Genomic DNA, 23,762 nt, shown 5'->3' on the forward strand with positions numbered 1-23,762 from the left:
CTCTTCAGCCTTAGACTTAAAACATGTTGAAGATAAGCATACTTTTGATGTCTTGGCCAAGATTATAATTGATATACACATAGAAGTTTTAAAATCCAGAAATAAGGTAATAAAAACTTTACTGACTATGGTAGAAACTTTGTGAAGGCCTTCAGGTAATTCAAAATTAAGCATTAAAAAATTAAATATAACTTTATTTTATTTTTGAGGATAAAAGTTGTGAAATAAATAAAGATTTTCAAGATGTTGATATCAATGATATTTTGTCTAACAGAGTAGAAAGTTATGATTTTCTGCCTGCCACAATATTGGTTTAGTGGCCGCGGTTTATGTGGAGAAAGCTTTAGAAAGTCGAGTTTTTTTAAATTATATTCCAAAGCTCATTTCAAAAGTGACAGTTTTTGTGGAATAAACAAAATATATCCACAAATATAACCGATAATATAATTAAAGGATTTGTCCAAATACCACAAGATGGAATAATCAATGGTATTGTTAATGAAAGATCTTGATTATTTATGTGATAACGTAGGGATTATGCGCTTTTCTCAGGAACGTAAATTTATTAGAGAATATAGCCAGGTAAATATCAATATAATTGTTAATTTTTCGAAATAAAAAAAAATTCATGTTATTAGCTAATTAGTATAGAAGCTACTTTTTGAAAATCTCAGTATCGATATATAACCTTATTAATTACATCCCCTGTCAGATTGATAGGTTATTAACAGAAGTGATAAATAATTAAATTTTATTATAAACATATTAATGACTCTAATAAAACAGATTATTCAGACAATTCGTCGAATATTTGTACTATTCGAATCGAATAATTATTTATTCGTATTCAAACAACGGATAATTTACTATTCTTACTCCTTACTATATTTTTAGCTTTCGTTTTCTATATCAAGTTCATCCAGTTTGTAACTATTTCACTGGCTAATGATTTAATGGGTACTTTCTCGTTTTCGGTTCCTTGACGAGCTGCTTGATAAATTTGGCCGTATCGTTTGTCTTGAGCAAAGGTATGGACACGGGCAATTTGCTGATAAGGGTTAGCAGTTCCAGCATTAAAGGTCCGTTATGGTTCTTTTTAGCTAACTTGAGCCAACTATAAAGAAGGTTTCAACAATCTCCATGATGCATGAACTTGTTTAATATGTCTTCGGAATTGGTGGCGTTGATAATCATGCATGTAAACTTACTTATCGAATCTGTTTTTCATTAACTCGTATAATTCGAGTATCGATCCGACGTCTTTTAAGCTACCGCTCCTAAAAATGTTTCCGGTTTATTTAACATCATTTCTGGATTAACCTTGATTATTCATAAATATTTTATAAAGTGTTGGTTAACTTTTTTCATAAATTGACTGTTCTCCGAAACTTAGTAAAATTTGATCATATCATTTGCGGAATAATTCGAGAACTGTTTGACTTCACATCATGAGGATTATGAATTTTAATTTATATATTATATAGCCCTATTTCCATAAATAAATATCGCATAACTCAACACATGCAAATCATGAAATACTCTATAAACACTGAAGAAAAATTCTACTTAATTCCCAAATTATTTAAAATATCTTACAAAAATTAATTATAAACTGTTTATTGAAGAAATTTAGTAATTACTTCGATCTTAGAAAACATATTTTTTAGATGTTGATTAAAATATATTTTAAAAAAAAGATAACGTAAATAAACTAATCGAAAAATAAACTTTTGGAATTCTATTATTTTATACTTTATTTTATATAAAAAAACGGTTTAAAGGTTCGGTTTGAATCCCGGGTTATACATGCATTAGTATAATAAATTAAAGACAATTGTAATGGTAAATACAATTAATGGAGAGAAGCATAAAATGCAAAGTACAATTATAAGCCGATTATGCTGTAACAATGATGGTTTTGATCTAAAGACAGAAGGGGATAGATGTGTGGTGTTAATTCGAAAAATAAGATATTTTTTAGATGTTAATAAATTTAATTATATATTTTTATTCATAGTTTAATTATGATTATGTTTTGTATTCATAGAAACTTTATTTTTTTTTCTCTGAAATCTAAATTAGAATAATAATTTAGGGTTGAAAGTCAAAATTTTAGATTCATTTATTCTTGAAATTTACGAAATCGTGTTAGGATGCATAATGTATAAATGCGAGTATCATTTTTTTTAAAAAATTTTTTTGAATTGTGCGTACCCTTATTAGTTATAAATACCGAGAAATTAATAAATTTTTAAATTGTTTTATAGAATAATTAAGTATTAGTTTATAACTTAAATATATTATAAATCAGATTATAACCACCTCAATTTATAAATAAAATCTATATATACAATAAACATCTTATTTAAAATTACATTTAAATTTAAAAAACATTTATTAAAACTAAAATGTTAACTATCCATGTCTGCATCTTGTTTGTGTATCTGCATATAACATTTGGAAATTGATTTATATTAACTCATATATACTTAATGGCATGATTTTCCCTGTATAAAATTAAATTTTAATTATTAAAGTTGGAAAAATAATCATATCAGTCATAACCAACTCCAAAATAGTATTTAGTTAAGTTTTTATCATAAAAAAATTTCAATCTTTGAAGTTTAAGCTTTCATTGTTTAAAGTAATTTTTTAAGCAAATTGATGAGTCTTATTAGAGTTGGCTAAAGTTAAGTCAATACTAATTTGCTTTTATATTATTTTTCCAAATAAATAAATATATAAAATGAAATAAAATCCTGGTTCAAAAAATTGTATCAATATAATGAATGTTAGCTTCATTGAGGTAATTAAACCATCTTTTGCCTCTAATAATTTTTAAAAAAAACATCATATCAAATCACCATTTTATGTAAATCATCGGCATTTTAGTTTAGATAGGGAAAAAATCGTAATCGAATTATATAAGTTCAAAAAAAAAACTTTTTTTATTTAAAAATATGGAAAACCATTGGTATGATCTTTTAAATTTGCCATTATTGAGGAGAAGCAGAAACTAAATATATATGCTACAGATTATTACTATTTATATACATTATGTATTTGGGACACATTTGTAATTTACTAATAATTAAAAACATTTGCAAACATACCTGAATTGTTATTTACGAATAATAAAATAGTAATAATCAAGGATTTACATAAATATCTATTTGAAAATGATTATAGTTCATTCCCCCAATGGGTTATTGGCCCAAGGATAATTTTTAGGGCATTCTCCGCACGGAAAAAAATATTTAAGCCCTTTATCGGTATCGTAAGCGCATGTAGTATATTCCTTGACCGAACAATCGGCAGTGTTATCGGCTACATCGTTTCTGCCATAATTCAAAGCTCTCTTGCACATCCAAGGGCCAGGTGGTGGGTCATCAAGCCTGTTAGATTTAAAATAAAAATTGGCGCTAATTCTTGACTCCGTGATATAATATAATATTTATCTAAAAAGCATTAAAATATTAGGAGGGGCTTATTGAAAATTATGTGAAATTCAATGTAAGAACGATCTCATAACTAATGAATATTTTATAAATCACTCAATACATTATCATATAGTAATACTTATTTTTAAATTAATTTTTCTCCCCTATACATCTTCCAAATTAATTTACCGGGTTTTTCGGTTACCCGACAGACCTTTCCCATATTTCTTGAAATATGAAGTTGGATTTGCTAACGTGTCTGAGTCCAGCGGGCTCTCCATCCAAGATACAGTATCCTTATGATTTACTATGTAAACATCTTCTAACGTTCCTATCATGTCTAGGAAATCGACCAAACCTTGTAAGTTGGGATTCGATTTTGCATCTAACTCTTTGTGGCCCTTATCTTTTTTTGCGGAAGAAATATCCCTTCTTTTATAGCTATCTTTTCTTTCCTCCTCGTCGTCACTTTCTCCTCTTTTCGAATACCACCTATTGTCATCATCATCATTATTATCCCTTTCAACAGCGTTGTAATATTTAAGAGTTTCGCGCTTTACAGCTCTCTTCTTCTTTTTGTCGTCCTCCCAATCCTCTTCTTCAACTCCTCCCTCATCACCACCATCTCCTTTTTCGCCGTCTTTCGAATTTCCGTCAATCCAATCATCTTCGTGAGTGGGAGAAAGCCATTCCCAGTAAAGTGCTAAAGGGAAAGGAGCCCTGTTGGATTCATAGTGAGCGTGGAAATTGTTAGAGAGCAAATCAAAGACTTTCTTAGCTCTGCTATCCGATGGCCCATTTTTCTTGGCTGTTGGCCTGTCTATATTTTTATATTCGCGGTAATCTCTATCCTCTAATTCGTCCTTTAATTCGCAAGCTGGAACTGTCGAACACAATTTTCCTTTGCCATCTATATAGTTAATCAGTGGAATCTCCCAGATTCCGGGATAGGATTTGGTAGGACATTCTCCCACTGAGCATTCAACATAGGGCGATTTGTATTCTAAAGTATAAGGAAAAAGTGGAGGATTTATGGCGTCTGTAGGGATACTCGAATCGTATAGCATATCGTGCTCACGTAGCATCCTGTATATATGGGAGAAGAGGGGGAATTTTATGTAACGAGTAAACATTTTAAATTAATGAAATCGGTTTGAAATTGATATTTAATAGATTTGAATAAATCCTTTATAGGGTAAAAGGCTATATATGTATATCAATTAAAAATGAATATGTGGTATTTGCGTGTTATATATTTTTAATATTATTCTTTTTACAGTCTTAATTATCAAAATTATAACACTGTAATCAGGGGCCGCTAGTTAAATGCCTTGTGTGTTAAAACACCCCCCCCCCCTTCTTATTACTATTAATTTTAAAAAATGGATTAGGTAGCACTCTATTTTTTTTATAAGTTAGCACCCATTTAAACAAATACATTATTATTTTGTTTAAATAGCTTTCTGAAAAAATTTTAGACTTATTTTAGATTAATATTATTATTCCTTAGGGCATTTAATCATTTTATTTTAATAATTTCTATCCGTTTGTCTTATGCAAAAGCAAAATGGTAAAAATTTTATATTTTATGAAGAAAAAACGGTATGTAATTTATTTATAACTATTTTATTAAATGATCTTATATACCAAAATGAAACATATCTTAATACATGTAACAATTTAAATATTCAAAACTCCTCAATTATTTTATCTAAAAAAAAGTTAATTATTATATTTTTTATTCATTAAATACCTCTTAACTTTCGATTTTATTTAAAAAAGGGATTCCCAATCTTGTACCAATTTTACAATTCTTTATTTTATAAATTTATAAAATGATTATATATATCAAACAAAACTTGCTCATAAAAACGAATAAGCCATCTTAAAATCTTTAATTAAACATGAAAAAGAGCGCCACAAACATTGATGATGAAGTGTCTAAATTGGAGAAAAATATTATGTATAAATACTATCAGAGGGATTAGAAAAAAATTGCTGAAAACTAAATCTATGCAACATTCATTTCTTAAATTAATAGCTTTAATATTAAAAGTAGTTACTCAATTTTTCGGTTAATATTTTATTTTCATTTTAAGTCCCTCAACCATATATTTAGTTAAGGGAATCTTAAACTAATAGCAATTTGCAATTTATTAAAGGGTAGAACTATTATTTTTTTTAGTGGATAATTGTTCACATAAAAATTTAACTAGCCCAGATGCAAATGTAACGATTTTAATATTCTAAATAGTTCGTTAGATAATATTTTGAGCGATGACATGTATATTTTAATAAATTATAGCAAAAAATAATAATGTCTCTATTAAAGATGGTATGGGAGGGGGAAGGAGCCCCATACACTCCATATATTTTATATAAATACTAGTAACACCCCTGATTATAATGCGGGGGGGGGGAGGTACCATCGTAAATAAAATCTTCGGTTAGGAATATTTTAATAAATTATAGCAAAAAATAATATCTCTATTAAAGATGGTATGGGAGGGGGGGGGGAGGTACCTTCGTAAATAAAATCTTCGGTTAGGAATATTTTAATAAATTATAGCAAAAAATAATAATGTCTCTATTAAAGATGGTATGGGAGGGGGGGGGGCCCCATACACTCCATATATTTTATATAAATACTAGTAACACCCCTGATTATAATGCGGGGGGGGGGGGGGAGGTACCATCGTAAATAAAATCTTCGGTTAGGAATATTTTAATAAATTATAGCAAAAAATAATAATATCTCTATTAAAGATGGTATGGGAGGGGGGGGGGGGAGGTACCTTCGTAAATAAAATCTTCGGTTAGGAATATTTTAATAAATTATAGCAAAAAATAATAATGTCTCTATTAAAGATGGTATGGGAGGGGGGGGGGGAGCCCCATACACTCCATATATTTTATATAAATATTAGTATCACCCCTGATTATAATGCGGGGGGGGAGGTAACATCGTAAAATCTTCGGTTAGGAATATTTTAATAAATTTGTAAAAATTTATTAAAAATTAAACTTAAATTGTTTATCTCCTCCTGTTTCCATATAGGGAACTCGGACTCCCACGATTTCTGATTCTGAAATATTAGCAAACTTAGATGTCAAAACTTTTTGATCCCCTATTTCGGTCACCCAATCATCATAGTTAGCATCTTTCCACCATTGAGAATCCGGATAACTTATGAATATAATTTTAATTTAGTATTTAGGCTAATATCTGATATATATTTTTTTTAAATTATAACTTTTAAGAACAAATCGTTGGTTGAGTATCATTTAGTGTTCTATATCCACTTATTTGTAAAATGCTTTTTTTAAAATAAGTACTATGTTTTTATATATCCAAAATAAAAAATATTTCAATATAATTCATATAATCCTTTATTATGCATTCCTAGGTTGTGATCTCCTATTTAAAATGGAAGAAGTGTATGTTTTTTTTAATGCTCTCCTGAACAATTTTAATAAATGGATAGAGAACAATAATACTGAGACAGCTAAATATTTGTTGCAGTAAAAATATCTAAACAAAGCATTAACCTGATAGAGTTTAAAGCTACCTCGTGTCCTCGATTGTAAAGATCGTGCACCATCTGGTAATTAGTCCACTCGTGAGATATGAAAAAGGTGGCGGATATGGGGCATCCATTTGGATTCAGTCTGAGTTTATTGGGCATGCCTTCGTCTCTTTTTTTCCTATTTAAACCTTCTCCAGAATTAGAAATATTACCCAGAATATCTAAATACGTTGGAAAATTAAGTTCATTTACCGCTCCGGAGAAGGATAATAGGACCAATTGAGGCATCTTGCTCTTCTCCAATTGGGATGGAATATCAGGGCTAGCGCATCTACAACCAGGAGGTTTACAGAACTCGCTCGAACATTTGGCATTGTATTTAGTCTCGTGATTCCTTTCCTTTTCTTCTTCATCACTCTCTCTATCTCTTTCAACGTTACGATCATCGTAAAATTTTTCACGTTTTATGGGGTTTTCATTTCGGGAATTAGAATATTTTTTTTTAATTTTCCTGAATCTGAAGGGATTTCTTTCTCCATTGGAAAAAGTTTGCTGCTTATTATCATTTCTAGATTCTTTTTTGTTAACCTTACTCTCTGCGTGATGATAACTTTTAGTCGAATCTTCTTCCCTATCTCTATATTTTGTAGAATCCTCTTCCCTTTCTCTATGTTTAGAGATCCATTTAGCTTGGGTTGGGGAGGGAAATAAATTTATGTTGTATTTGATAAGGGGGTCAGTAGGGTCTGCTTCCTCTTGGCCTGTTCGGCCTATGTATTTTTTGCGAATACGCTCTGGCAATAAATAGGTAAACTTTTCTCTTTTGGTTTTTTCGTCTTCTACTGATCTTTTCTCGATGGTAGTCGTAATATCTTCCGGACGGGATGTGGTCGTTTGCCTTCGCTTAGACTTCAAAATCTTGGAAAGCAAATCGTAATGAGTTGGACGCTTTTGGGCCTTGGTTAATTAAATACATTCATTTTTGATAATAAGATTATAATCTTAACGAAATATGTTTAAAATAGTTTCTTGCTTTAATGTAACTTATCAATCTAATGGAAATTAAATAAATATATTTTAATATACTTCATAATATTTTCGCTTTCTAAAGTCTAAATAATCATCTTTAATATTCTGCTCCGCAACTGGAGGTCTTTGTGGCATCCATGGGTAATCATAAGGGCACTTTAGCATGCACGATTGTAGATAGTGAGATGTAGATTGAGAACCTTCCAACAAATCATTATTTGTAGGAGAATTCTGGACATTATTCAATGTTAATTTGGTACCGACGTAATAACAATCAGTGAATTTTTTTACCATACAGTTCGTTAGGTTATCGGGCGTCTTATATTTTGCGTTACAATATGGATACAGAGTTTCAAAATCGTGATCTATGATTCCACCGAAATCGTAATCATCGCTTCTTTTACTTCTTTTAATAACCGTTATAAATGTATGGCTTTTATTCGAAGAATTTACAGAGTTGATCTTTCCATCTGATTTATCTAAATTTGGTATAGGAACTGATTCCATTTTTTTGTTAGGTATCGATGATTTGATTATCTTTGCATTTATTTCTTTGCTAACTTCCTCCACGTTCGGAGTTATTGGCCTCATATTATCTAACGTGGTGGGATGGCGTATCCAGTCCAAGGTTTGGGAAACACTAACTAAATACACATCCTCCAGCTTTGCGATAGTATCCAAAAATTTTATGAAACCCAACTTTCGTTTTTCGCTATTCGTTAACCACGCCGAATGCATGAAAAGTGGAAATGGTGCTTTATTACTACCATAGTGTCTCAGAAAGTTTTCCCCCAAAAATTCAAAAACGTTTTCTGGACTGCCCGATGTTAGTAAGCATTGATCAACCATGGAGCAAAAATTCCCGTTGTCATCCAAAAAATCTACCATTGGGAATTCCCATATTTCTTATTTTTAAAAAAAATTTATTAAAAAAGAAATTTTATATTATAGTTTGAACATGATTATTAAAGTAAGATACAATTTTTTCCTAAATTTGTATAAACAAGTAATAATTTTAAAAGATAAGGGAATAAGCATAAAAAAATATAATAAAATACTTTTAAATCCTTTGGATAAACATGGAGGTATTTGACAATCAGAGGGAGGCAAATGTAGAGTATAAGGCCATAGTGGAGGTTCATTTCTAGGACTTGGAAAAGAGGAGTCCCATTGGAATCCCTCATTAGTCAACATTTCGAACTGTAAATTACCTCCGGATTGTAGGAAAGGAGCTCTCATTCCTTTGATATCACTCTTAGGTATGTTGGTCATGTCACTTATAATTTGCCTTTGACCAGCGATTTCATTTTTCCAATCTTCGTAATTTGCTTCTTCTTTCCACCAAGTTTGGGGCGTTCGATGGCTAAAAGACGAAGAAACAATTAAAATTTTAAAGACCTGCAGACCCTACAATTTTTGAAAAAAAAAATCGGACCGGGCCGGACCGTGTAAATGGTACCTCTGAAGGTCTCTGATTTATATTAATGGGTTTTTTTTTATAGAAAAATTATTTTCAACTTAAAAACTTAATCTAAAAAACAAAAATCAATAAACCTAATTGAATGGGAGGCTATTTCGTGCCCCATGTCATACAAATAAGCGACCATCTGATAATTAGTCCATTCGTGACTCACAAAAAAGGTGAACTGCGACGGACATCCATTTGGGTTAATACGAGCCCTGGACAAGTTCAAATAAGTGTCAAAATTTTCCGAATTTATTGCATCGTCAAAAGAGAGCATCACGAATTGAGGAATTTTGGCAATAGGTAAATTGTTTGGAATATCTCCGTTTTGACATTTGCAATTTGGCAAATTGCAATCTTTTCCTCTTTTTTTGGAACCCGGTCTTTTGGAAAAACAATTATATTCAAAAAGATCATGGTTATCAGAATCAGCGTATGCTAGCACTAACTCCTTCTTTTTTATCTTGAAAGAAAACCTTTTCCGTTTTCTTTTGAGATCATGATCATTTAAATTGCCTGCGCTATGAGTAATATAGCCATTGCGCCAAACTAAATTTCTCTTGCTAACCCTTTTAAAAGATCTTGATCTTTGAAGCCTATATGTTAAGGATATTTTGTCAACTATATCTTCAAATCCACCACCGGTTAAATAAAATTCTTTTTTCAAAGATTGGAGTCTATATTTATTGTCGTTCTTTGATAAAGGGCTAGACAAATTTTTATGAAGGTGATCAAATGACGACTCCCCATATTGGCTAGATACGCTTATAAGGCACGCGAATATTATCTGGTAAATAATAAAAACATAAGCATGGTATCGATGATATGTTATTATGAACCGAGGGAAAATAGAATAGCAATTAAGGCTTAAGCTTAATTTATTGCTTATCATGGGCCGCTGTATAACATACACCTTTTTAAATTTATGATTTTTTGAATTTATGAAGAATTATTTTTAAAAAAATTATTCAGAAAAAAATTTAACCTAAAAAATTATAAATGTCAAATAATTTTTTTAAGCCTTTTTTTTAATCATCACAAATATTTAACTTTTCTTAAATTACATTTTATTACCGTTACATTACAAAAACAAAGATAACATTATTATTTTCAAAAATTGAACTTTTGTGTCACGATTTAAATTTTAAAAAAATAAAACAACTTATAATATATATTAGAAAATATAAATTTTTAAAAAAAGAAGAAATTTTCATTGTCATTTTTAAGTATCATTCGACCTAATATTAAAGAAATTTGTCACACTTATAATGAGATCAGATATATATTCTAAAAGGTTATTTTCAAAAGAAAACATAAGGGTTAATTCATTTATTATTTTAAGTTTTTTAAAAAAATATATTTTTGAATATTTATACTAGAATCCTGAAAAAATTAAATAAATGAACACAACCCACTATCCGATCTATAATTAAACTTTCATAATCATTCAAGTAGGAAGGAGACTTAATCAAATTTCGATTTAAATTGTAGTGCTAAAAATATATAAAATAAGGGGGGGGGGAGGTAAGGGGGAATTGTTTCCTTCGGAAATTCGCCTGTTTTCGTAAATATCCTTATAAGCTAATAAATCACCCCCCCCCACACCCGGACCACCAATATGGTATATATCACCATACACAATAATTTGAAAGAAAAATAAATAAAAGTTAATAATTTTTAAAATAATGACTATAATTCAAAATTTTTATAAATGCATTTTATAATTAAAAAAAAGTGAAACCCCAAAATTATTATTTAAAAAATGTAACATAGCCAGAGGCCTACAATAGTTGATCAGATCTCCAATAAAATTTTATAGGAAAAACAAATCAACCTAACAAGTGCCATCCCTCCCCCTTCCCAAACTTCCTGACGCCTATGTGTAGTAAATATTCTTATATAGTATATAAACAATCAACTTGATCGAAATCAAATATAATTTATTAATTTAAATTATTGGTGACCTCTCACTGTGCCCATTCTGGCTTTTCTAATACTGATTTGCATCAATTTTTAATATACAAAATAATAGAGGTGTGAAGAAAAATTTCCCATTTTGTTGTAAAATTCCTTACGAAAATTTGAATTTTTTGCTCGGGAAATGTCCCTCATATATTTCAATTTATTTATTAATTAAAATAATGATAAGAGCAGGAACTTAGAAAATTTTATATAACTCGATATTTATTATTAGAATCGGGCTTTACGTGTCAGAAGCGTTTAGGTATTCATTAAAGATAAATTTGATGTTTTTATTTTTGTTTCACAATCCACTCTTTACACTTTTAAAATTAATACCATTGGAAAAAATTATTAAATGGAGAAATAAATTCTGCTGTCATAATTACAATTTATGTACCAAATATAATTGAATCCACGTTTCTTTGGCATTCATTTCGGATTCCGAAGTTTACCTCGGCTAATTTGTAAGGACCATTTATAAGACCGCTAACATGATAGAAAGGATTTTATTTCAACGAATTCATTAGTCCGGCTGAATAACGACTCTTATCAATGCCAACTTCTTACGTGGCATATCAGAATAAAATATTCTAGGCTATTGGAAAGGCAAAGATAGAATTCAAAAATACGAAAATGATTTTATTTTTTAAATAAAAAATATTAAAAAGTTGTCATATTATATTAAATCCAATTAATTAATAATTAAATAATACCGCTTCTATGATAATAATATGATAGAAAATTAATTTCTTATTTAAATTCGACCTCATCTAACTTCATCTAGTCTTATTTATATGAGTAATGATATGGATGGGTGAACCGGTATCCATATGATGCCACTTTTTTTTCAATATTCTTGAAAAATAAGTATATTTTATTTATATAAATAAAAATAAAACTTTTCAATATAAAAAAATAAAAATATATGATTAACGCGTTTTTTCTTCTCACCATTGTTTGGAGTGATTGCACTATTTCTAATTTAATTAAGATTTCATTTGATATTCATTCCATGTTAGTTTTTTAATTATCAAATGTAAAATGAACCCTGACTCCCTCAAAATCCCAAGGAGAGATTGATATGTATAAATTCAATAGTATATTATAATTAGTTATCCATTAATGTTGCAATTTTTTTTTGTTTTAAATATTTTTTTAAATAACAATCTGATATCTATAACCGATTAGTAGAATTGCAATTAAAAATATATTTTGATTAGCTTTTATTCGACTTTTATATCTATTTTTTCATATTACAAAAAGTCGAAATAAATAATCCAGTTCCCCAAAAACCTAAACCCGCCTTAAAGTTATGATTCACATTGCTTTCAAAAAATATTTTAGTAAGCTTTAATTTGTGTTCTTTACTGAATATTTTATACTATGCTTATATCTTGAGTTTTCGTTCCCTTTCCCAGATCTAGATTTACACGTATAGAGGGAATCGAACGTATTATATTAAATATCATGAAAAGGATGTACTAAGGGTTGACTTTGAGAACTGAAATAGAACAAAATATAAAAAAACCTAAAACTGCACATTCATTAGAAAAATAAACTAAAAAATTCAAATAGCGGAAATTAAAACAGTCTTGTCCATAGAATTGGTTCCGTCTAATCAAACATTTAACAAATTTATTAATTTATATAAAAAACTCTCTCAGTTAAACTAACACTAACATATATCCGGATATAGCTTAAAACGTGTAATTCAGTAAGAAGAAACCGTTACCTAGACCTCTGCAACCCTAAGATACTTGTTTGATTCATATACCTGACTACTTCAAACAAAAAAATCTTAACAATAACAACCCATCTTTATATACAGATTAATAAGTTCTATAATTCCAGCATTGATAATAACTATGCTAAATCATAGGCGTAGCGATGGAGGAGGAGAACGTTTTATTCTCTTCGAAAATTTGTTCATTTTAATAAATATAATTTTGCCAATAAAAAAATTCCCTACACTTGTCCATCCCTTCCCTCCCTTTTCTCCAAAACTATGCAATAAATAATTATAAATAATAAAAGTAAATCATTTTGAAAAATAATTAATTCAAAATTTTGAGAGAAAAGGTCATTTTAATTAGGCTGGGCCCAAATAATTAAAAAATCTATTAGAAAACTTTTAAACCTATATCGAAAAACACGAAAATATATGGCCAAAACATTTTTGTAAAATATTCAAAACTTAATCATTAGATTCGGGATGCAGGCCAGAACGAAACATTTATAATTGACCATTTCATGTTATCAATGAACATGGAACTAGATTGTCAATGAATTCATTAATGTATGTTGATCAAAGTGTTCTTAGCTGAATCTTAGGTAACAGTTGATAGTATATTTAACAAATCAAATATAGGAGTGTGATTGTTTAAACCAGGGGTTCGAAATGAACCCGAACCCAGAGAAGAAAACCCGGGATTTTGGGAAAAAAATTTGAACCCGAACCGAACCTGAATCCCGTTTATAAAATTTTCAAAACCCCGAACCGAACCTGGGAATTTTATTTGAACCCAGGTTCAACCGGGTTTGTGAATTGTTTAAATTAATATAAGATATTTGTATAATTGTAAATAAAATACTAATAATTTACTTGACATTTTATAATATTTTCAAATTTCCAATTAAGTGAAGTGTTAATAGATTTTAAACAACTTAATTCATTTACTCCATTTTTAAATTTTTTAAATTTATTCTCAAAGATTCCTATTGGATTGTTAATAAATTTTAAACAATTAAATTCATTTAGGCCATTTATTTTTAATTTTTAACTTATTCTCAAAGATTATTAATTTGAGGAAAATGAAAGTGAACAAGTCAAAGTAAAAATTATTATATTGGATTTTGTTAATTTAAAGAAATAAGTCTAAATAAATTTTTTTAAATCTATTCATGACTATGCTTTGTATTTTTACTATATTTTGTCTATAACAAAAATTTTATTTTTTATACCAAATTTATGTTTAGTTCTTTAATTATGATTTAAATATAGAATTATTTTTTTATCAATTCAAAAATTCTTAAACCCGAGCTGAACCCGGAACCAAACCCGGGTTAAAAAATATTTACCTAAACCAAACCCGAACCGAACCCACTTATTTTTTTAACCTTAAACCCTACCGAACCCGGGCATGGTTTAAACGAAGTTAATAGTTATATATTTTATAAAATAAATATTTGATGAGGCCTTTCTGAACATTTTTTGATAGTGAAGTCAAACAGAGCTTAGAATAGCTGATCGGAATAAGACAGAACAGGAAAGAAAAATTAAAGAATATAAGAGAGTACAATGACGCCAAAAACGAAAAACCAATACAGGCAATAACTGATATGAACAAAGTAAAATAGAATATAATAAACTGAACTAAATAAATCAACAAAGCAAATCATAATGAACAAAGCAGAATAGATTAAAATCGAAAATAGAAAATAGCAAAACAGAAAATAACAGAAAAGGATCTACACAGAATGTATCAAAGTATAAGAGTACAGAGCAGAAAATGGATGAAAAAATAAAATCATAACTGAATAGTGAAATAAACAACTCAGAACAAACCCGAGCATAGTAGAGAGAGGCAGATAAAAATATGCCATCAAGAAAGATCGGAGCAGAAGAGAAAAGAGTATAGAAGACCAGAGTAAAACAGAGAATAGCAGATCAAAACAAAAGAGAGCTGAGCATTTCAGAGCAGATTATGGCCGATCAGATAGATAAGAACAGAAGAGAACAAGCAAATGGGAATATGGTAGATAAAAAAAAACAAAAAGAGCCGAGGAAATAAGAATAGAACAACTAATTCTTAGATCAAAGCAGGCAATATCAGAACAGAATAAAATGAAAATTATGAGCATCAATAGAAAAAGAAAAGTGTAAAGGATATTAATAAAGAGTGGAAATTGAACTAAACAGAAAAAAGAGTGCATAACAAACCAGATGAAAATAAAATACAGAAGAGAGCAGAAAAGATTGGGGAAAAAAAAGAACAAAAAAGAGGAAAACTTAAAAAATAAATAAAATCAACGATAAAGAGCAACTAAATAGAACATAATAAATAGAACTAAGAACACACAAACCATAAACAGAAACTATGGGAGAACCTAAAAAAACAAGAGAGGGGCGAAAAACAATAAAAACAGAACAAAATAAAAACACATACGAAACTAAGCAGATTTGAGAAAAGCAAAACAGAAAATGAGTTGAGAAAAATGGAGCAGAGCTGTGTAGCGCATAAATAAATTGGTGTTATAGTTTGAGCTTGATTATATAATATGATACTACATTTAAGGATTCTTTTAGTAATATATTTTGATAGTAATATTTTTTTTATTATTCGACAATTCATGAGTTCTTAAAATATAGATGTGGTAATAATGACAAAATTGGCTTGTTATATTCAATATCATAGGAAAATATTTTCCCAAATCTTTTGCTCATACCATCGATGATAGCATTTAATGAAGGTAGAAATATTGCAAACTTGAATTTTCAAGTTTAAGTTTACCTAAGTATGATATAGGATATTCCACCTGATCATACATGGAAATTTTAGCTGATTACCCCCTGTTATCTCCCTTATCTTTTCAGAAGATTTGGGCCAGCCAGTTCCATAATTTAGTAAATTTTCCCATTACTCCATCTTTTTTATTTTGTGTAATTATTAGTTTTACTTTTAAATGGTATTAAATCAAGCTGATTTACTGAGTTGAGTGATTTTTTTATGGTGGTGGAGTTTTCTGGTTTTTTTCCCTGCTCTTTATAATTCAACTTATGGGTATAAATGCCTATAACTAAATTTAAAAAAAAATAAAAATATAATATTATAACTTCATATAATCATATAAATAATATGATTTAATATGTTTAACATAATTTGTATAGGAGTTTGTTGCTTTATGATTTTTTGATATTAGAGGTGTTTTTGAGTTGAATCATTTTAAGAAGATTTCCATCTAAAAATTTAAAATTAGGATCAGGGGAACTTATTTCTATAATTTTCTTACTAACTTCTTCGCCATTACCATAAGTGATAATCATAAATTAAAAAATATTACATAAAATTGGTAATGATATTCAATCGAGAAAAATATATTCTTTACTTATTTCGTTTTGATATTGTTATTTTTTATCTATTAATCTTAATGGTTGTAAATTTACCAGCTAATTTTGGTTGTCAATATATTTAAAATATGGCGAAAGAAATAAGGAAATTAATACAAGATTATACTGATATCTTTTTAAACCTGAATTTTGAAAAGAATCTGAATATTTTATCAAGAAATTGAAAAGATATGAGATTTCTTCAGAATGAAGGATTTTAGTTATCTTATTAAAAATGTCAAAAAGATATTAAGAACAAGATACAAAAGGATCTTGTACTTTAGATACAAGCATAGGCGGTACTCTCAACTCTGATAATATTGATTTAAAGAAATCATGAGTATGTAATTATTTAATAAAGTATAAAATTATTGCAAACTGAAATTAAGCAATATAAACATAAAGTCTAATACTAATTTATCAGGAATGATTTTTAAATAATTTTATCTTATATTACTCTTAATAATTTAAATTTATTTCAAATTGAAGTTTTACTTTTTATATTAAATATAAAAAATAAAATAAAATTTATTTTTTTTAATTTCATTTCATTTTATTAAAACTATTATATATTAAATATAAAAAAAATCAATGACATATTGTCATTGATGCATAAAATAGTATAAATTTAAAATTAATTCTGAGAAAAGTATAATTGAGTTTCTAAATGGAACAATAGTTAAATTTGAAAATATATATTTGTAAGTTCTGTCTGAGGAAAAGAATTCCATTGGTTCAGATATTTGCGATTTGATTTTGTGAACTATAGAATTTAAAATTGCTCTATTTGTTATTTTTTAGTCTCATTTTGTCAAGTGTTCTTAATGTAAGATGCGACAGCTAATGTTTATATATTCGATATATTATTAAAATTATCAACTAAATATACGAAAATATTATCAAAATTAATATTAAAATATTATTGTCATACATAACAAATACAATATAAATAAAAATAACCAAAATTATTGAATCAAATATAAAATAAATATTTAGCTGTCAATATCTTTGTATCTATCTTCAAATTATTTTATGATTGACATTTATCATATGTTATATACTATATAAGATCTCCCTTTGGAAATATTTTTGAGCGGCAATTTTATATCAGAATGGTTAATGTTGAAAATCTAATATCTCAAGGGAAAAAGCATTTTTTAATGAAAGAATATGAGCAAGCCAGTGATAATTTTGCTGAAGCTTGTGAATTATTGTAAGGACACTTAAATAATATATTTACTTTTTTGATAAAGAGCAGAAACATTTGGTGAGATGGCTGATGAATGTGCAGAACCTCTTTATTTATATGGAAAAGCTTTATTAGAAGCAGGAAGGATGGAAAACAATTTATTAAATAACAACGAAAACGATTCTGAAGCAGGTTTATTAAATAATTTCTTCCTTATATTTTTTGTTAGATGAAGAAGATGAAACACAAAATATTGAAGATACCACTCACAAATTAAATAATATAGAACCTTTTGATGATGAGCCCTTAAACAATTCAGAGGTTTAAAAATAATTATAAATTTTATGGAAGAAATTTAAATACACTATTATAATTGCATTATTTTAGACATTAGATAATATTACAAATTATCAACTTGCTTGGGAAGTTTTAGATTCATCAAGACTGATATATGAAAAGTATGACATAATAATAATCACTAATAATATCTTAATATAGAAAAAATGATAAAGATTCTCAAACCAAATTAGCAGATACATATTTAAAATTAGGAGAACTAAGTCTTGAATTAGGTTTTAATATTAAACATACTTATATAAACTATCATTTAACAGAGAATTATGAAAAAGCAATATCAGATTTAATTAATTGTTTGGAAATTCAAAATATATATTTACAACCTTATGATAGGAGACTAGCTGAAACGTAAAATATTATATTTAAAAAAATTTGATCTTTTAAATATTATTTAGCCATTATAACCTTTCTCTTTCATATTCCCTTTTGTCAAATTATGATTCTGCAATAAAAAGCATTAATGATGCAATCAATACTATAAAAAATCGAATAAGTATTTATAAAAAAATATATACTAAGTTTTATAATATTTAGATTATCTGAATAATTTACCTACTTCATCAGACTTTTCAGGTTTTAAACATTTAATTATTTATATTAGAGTTTTACATGACATGGAAATTTTCAAAACAGTTTTTGGTCCATGTGAAGGAAAAAATCTTTAATTTCTTAAATTTTAAGCTTAAAAAATTTGCAATTTTTAGGTCTATCCCAATAAAAATATATTGGTTTATTAAATAACTAGTTATATCATTTAGGTAGTAGCTGTGGTGCACTAAGCCTTTTCTCTCCCTAATATATATCATTGGCTTTATATAGGTTACTCCATATATAATTTAAGTAAAAAATTAACTAATTAATATAAATGAATAAAAAATAACTTTTAGAATAAGCAGGGCAATAAAGATTATTTTTTATCCAAATATTTTCATTTTCAACCTTTATTTGTTTTATTAAAATAAATTATAATATCAATTAAATTGGAGATAATATCAATTTTATCATGATTTAATATATGGTTTGATAAAACTATAAATTCATACAGTATCACATTAAATCATCAAAAAATAGCTAATTTATAACTTATACTAAAATAAATCAACTCATGACATTTACCTCTTTTATTCTTTGAGTTTTGTATGAATTTGTATTAATTTTGGTATGTTTTTTTTCTGTTGAGTAAAATATTTATCTGTGCATTTTTTTAGATCGCCTATGTGACAAACATATTTCCATTTTTAATTTTTTTTTAATTTCTGGTGAATCCTTATGAATTCATCAAATCAAAAAAATCATTAACATCTTTGAAATAAATTGATTAAACAGTGAATTTATATTCATAGTTTAAATTTATTTTTCAATTTTGACACTATATGTGTAATTTTAAAACTTATTATAGCATTTTTTAGATCTGTTTTCCATGAAAACTCTATTTTCATTATTTTATTTTTGAATACTGCTGGAATTCCTGATGAATTCTTTGATATTTATTTGATGGAGAATTTACCTATTTAATATTTTATTTACATGCATTTTATAGATTATCTTTATATACATTTCAATTGGTCCAGAATTTTAGCCTTTAGTTCCAACTATAGCCAGTTCTTGACAAGGACCCGAACCGTTATTTATAATGGTTCAGTTTGGTTACGGTTCAGTATATAAAAAATTATAATGGTTACGTTTTGGTTACGGTTCTTAAGAAGAAATTTATAAAGGTTCGGTTCAGCTAATTATAATGGTTCATTACGGTTATAATTTTTTTTTTATTGAAACACCATCTCCTAATTTATTTTTATTATAAGCATCTATAAATTATATATAAAAAAAATATATAAGATTCAAAATAACTCATTTTTAAATATATTATTTGAACGTATAAGTAATATATTTTCTAATATAATTGGATTCCTTTTTGTTTTGTGATGATAACACAAATTTTATCCCCAAAAAGCCCTTTCTACAGAAACTTGTATTGCGGGAACCGCCAGTACTATAAGAACAAGTTTATATAATTCTGGATATTCAAATTATTTCCATCTCTAAAATATAAAAACTGAACCAGTTTAACCGTTTTTATAAAGGTTCTTTTTACTCTTTCAAAAAATAATTATATGAGTTCAGTTACGGTTATGGTTCAGATATTTATAATGGTTTAATGGTTCGTTTCGGTTCACTCCAGGTCCCTGGTTCTTGATCATATATGATTAAGGTATGGAATCCATGTGGATGAATCTCTCAATTTTAGACAATTTACCGATGGCAGTTTAAAAAAATTTTAAATCTGATTTATCCAGAAATATATTTCAGCATGTGTAGGGTACTTACTCTAAATTGCAGGCATTATTTACCATAAACATTTTGTTTATTTTTTAATTTGCATGAAAAATTAATATAAATAAGAGTAGTTCTAAAATTGTTTGAAATTCACAATATGAATACTCTATTCATGCTGGAGTACATTTTTGGTCAAACTAGATTTTTTTTAAATAAAAATCGTAGTGATTCTGAATCCCTATAAATTCAATATCCCAATATGACATGTATCAAAACTGAGACAAATCAATGAACCTTAACCTAGAACCTTTCTTTTAAAATTTCCAGTAACAGAGTTAGAACCAGTTCTAACAAAAACAAGAGCAATTTATACCAGAGCAAGGCCTGGCCCATAAAAGCTTTATTAAAAATCAGGTCTTGCCTATTAAATTTTTTCAAAGTAAGCCCCTGTTCATTGAATTTTTTTTTATACAAATTTTGGACATTATGACAATTTAGGCTCTTATATCTCGCCTCTAGTACTATCTATTCCTATAACAACCATTTTATAAATCAATTGTAATCTGTATTTGTAATTGGTAAATAAATTTTGAATTTTTTATGATATTTTCTATATTATTTATGACAGCTCTTAAAATATAAAAAAAAGAATATTGCAATTTATTTCCAAATGATATTATTTTGATATTAAAATTTTAATACATAAGTGGGTCTCTAAAAATTTTTCCCAAAAAATCAAATATTTGCAAAACCCTGTCTGATATTTTTTAGGTATTAATTGTCTGGTTGGTCCATTATAATTTTTTAACTTTTCCAGCCTCTCTCATGGGACAGGTTTTGCAGATCTCTGATTTACATATATATATATTATATAGTTTGATTCATTTTAGAGGGTTAATTTAAAGTTAATGTTTCAATTTTTTTTGATTGATGAAGTTTTGAACCAAAACCCACTTTTTAAAATTTTGGGAACTGGTTAGAACCACATCCCCCATTTTTTATTTTAATTCTAAACTCAGTTATTAACAAATTTATTTTTTTTAAAAAAATGAAGATTTATAAATAAAAAAAAATTTCCCATTCTTTTTAAAAAAAATATGATAAATTAATACAAATAGTTCATAAAAATTATCTGTAGATCAATAAAATTCTGAATACTATTCATTAATTATGTTTATTCTATAGGAGATGATATGATAGATTTTTATTAAATTAAATTTACATTCTATGTATGAGAGTTAATAAATATTTTTTAATAAGATCCAATACCAAACTTGATCAAGTAATTAAATTTTTAGGGTCTGATCTGGTAGCACTTTCAACAATTTCAGTCAGTATAAAATAAGTTATTATATTGATCTATTAAAGCAAATACTACTTAGTTCCAATAGCTAGGGCCAATGTATTAACAGTCTTATTAATGGTTGTGTTTCTTTTTTTTTAAATGTTTGATTGGTAGCAGTGTTAGAGGTCTGCAATGGGCACTCAGGCTGAAAGATTTTAAATAGTAAGAGGATGGATTAAAAAATATTTGTAATGATGAATTGGAAATATTTTTCAGGAGAAATGAACTGAGATATTTATTTATTAAAAATCATTTTTTTTTATTTCATAATGTTGCATATTTTATAGGTTTAAATAAAAAATACATTAAAATAAAATAAAATAAATAAAGAGCTAAAACCAATAATCAAATAATTAACATTAGAGTTAAACAATTTTTAGATAAATGGGAGGCAGGGCGTTTGGGTTAAAACCCACCCATTACAGATTTCTAGCCAAGGCGCACATGTCACATCTTATACATTTGCTGTATAAGTCAAAACAACTAGATTCTATATTCTAATTTAATTATTGAAAGAAGTTAATATTTTCTAATGCAAACCTAAAACCGAACCTTTATATTATTGATTTTCTCAAAATCTTTATATATGAAATTTTTTTGATTTTTTTAAAAAAATATATTTTCTAGAATCTCTAAAAGTGCTAAATTATTTTTCAAGGATTTAATTTCCTACACAATTTTTTTATTTTATAGAAATATTTTGATGTTCATTCTTTTATTGAGAAGGGTTTAGTAAATTTATCAGAGTATTTATTCTTATATTTTGATTATCTCAACTAATTCCATGGATTCATTATAAGTTTAAGAAAATCCTCTAAAAATTGCATTATCAGCAAAAGGCCATCTGGTTATAAATACTTTCTCAATCAATTAACATATCCTATTTATATATTATTGATAATAATAAAAAAAACATCGAATTTCCACAAATTTAGATTCGAAAAATGAAGTTGAAGAATTGGAAGCTTTGCTTAAAGATTTGCATGATAAATTGCAAGATTACCGTGAGTCAAAAGAGAGACCATTTCAAATTCCTTCCTTTATAAATGGGACCTCGTCTAGCAGTCAATTGCCTCAAAACAAAGAGACGCAAGTTTTTTAAAATGAACAATAAAAATCATAAATTTTATATAAGCTGTTAAACTTTGCTATGACTCTTTGCTAATAAACATGATTTTTAAGGACACATTAAGGTTTACATAAAATCTAATAATCAATATTGAATTTTACAAAGAATATTAAGAATAATATAATGTAAATTATACAACATTAATAATCATAAATATTATATTTCTAGGGCAAAATCGACGATGTTACACATTTGGTCAAGAGAAAAACGAAGGAATAAATTTATACTCCCAATTTTATCATTTTCTTTAATCAAAATATTTATTGATCTTTTATATAATCATTATAAATCTAAATATTCTAACAATTTTATATAGTTGTTGTATTTTATATAAATTCTTAATAAAATAATATTAATTTTATGCATTGATTATGGATTGGAGTTGTAAAGGATGAGAAAACCCAAATACCGGAAAAATTTTAATTTTATCGAAATTAAGCAAAATCCATATCTATAAAATCTTCTGAAATATGTTATTTTGTAAAAAAAAGTTATAAGGTAATTCAAAATGAATTTTTTTGTCTGAAACATATATAATGTAATAATATTTAGATAAATATTACTCATCATTTAATTACCAGCGAATTCTATAGTTATAATAAACTTTGACCATGATCAAGTTACTAGTGATTATAAATGGTTCAATTTATAGACCTTAAAAATTATTAAAAAATTTGCCAGCTGGGTATAGATTAATTTGAAAATTTAATCCATAATTTATTAATGTTAATTGCAATCGATAAAAATATAGCTTTCATAAAAACAAGTAAAAAGAGACGATAAGTTATATTTATTACATCCATTCTGGCAATGACATATAATAAAAAATGATACTAAGGTTTAAGCCTTATCTTATCAATTGAGTTACACAAACGTGTAGTAATAAATGAAAAGGGCGGAGTTCATAAGAACTCTACAAGGGCACCAAGATGATA

The 23,762-nt window shown here is 27.2% G+C and overlaps 1 protein-coding gene across 1 annotated transcript; it reads left to right on the top strand.

The window, feature by feature from the left end:
- Positions 1-17,600: 17,600 nt before the first annotated feature.
- Positions 17,601-23,130, top strand: LOC135928472 (nuclear autoantigenic sperm protein-like). The gene is made up of 10 exons (XM_065464936.1): positions 17,601-17,743; positions 17,784-17,911; positions 17,949-18,040; positions 18,107-18,177; positions 18,218-18,291; positions 18,334-18,424; positions 18,472-18,569; positions 18,611-18,649; positions 22,634-22,791; positions 22,996-23,130. The coding sequence occupies exons 1-10, from the start codon at positions 17,643-17,645 to the stop codon at positions 23,044-23,046; spliced, it is 903 nt and encodes a 300-aa protein (XP_065321008.1). The 5' UTR covers positions 17,601-17,642; the 3' UTR covers positions 23,047-23,130.
- Positions 23,131-23,762: the final 632 nt, after the last annotated feature.

Source organism: Gordionus sp. m RMFG-2023, chromosome 4 (assembly GCF_954871325.1).
Source record: "Gordionus sp. m RMFG-2023 chromosome 4, tfGorSpeb1-WG-v2, whole genome shotgun sequence".
NCBI lineage: Eukaryota > Metazoa > Nematomorpha > Gordioida > Chordodea > Parachordodidae > Gordionus > Gordionus sp. m RMFG-2023.

Coding starts and splice junctions, on each gene's coding strand:
- LOC135928472 (XM_065464936.1), top strand. CDS start 17,643: ATGGTTAATGTTGAAAATCTAATATCTCAAGGGAAAAAGCATTTTTTA. Junction 18,292..18,333: donor AGAACTAAGTCTTGAATTAG/GTTTTAATATTA, acceptor ATCATTTAACAG/AGAATTATGAAAAAGCAATA. Junction 18,570..18,610: donor TACTATAAAAAATCGAATAA/GTATTTATAAAA, acceptor TATAATATTTAG/ATTATCTGAATAATTTACCT.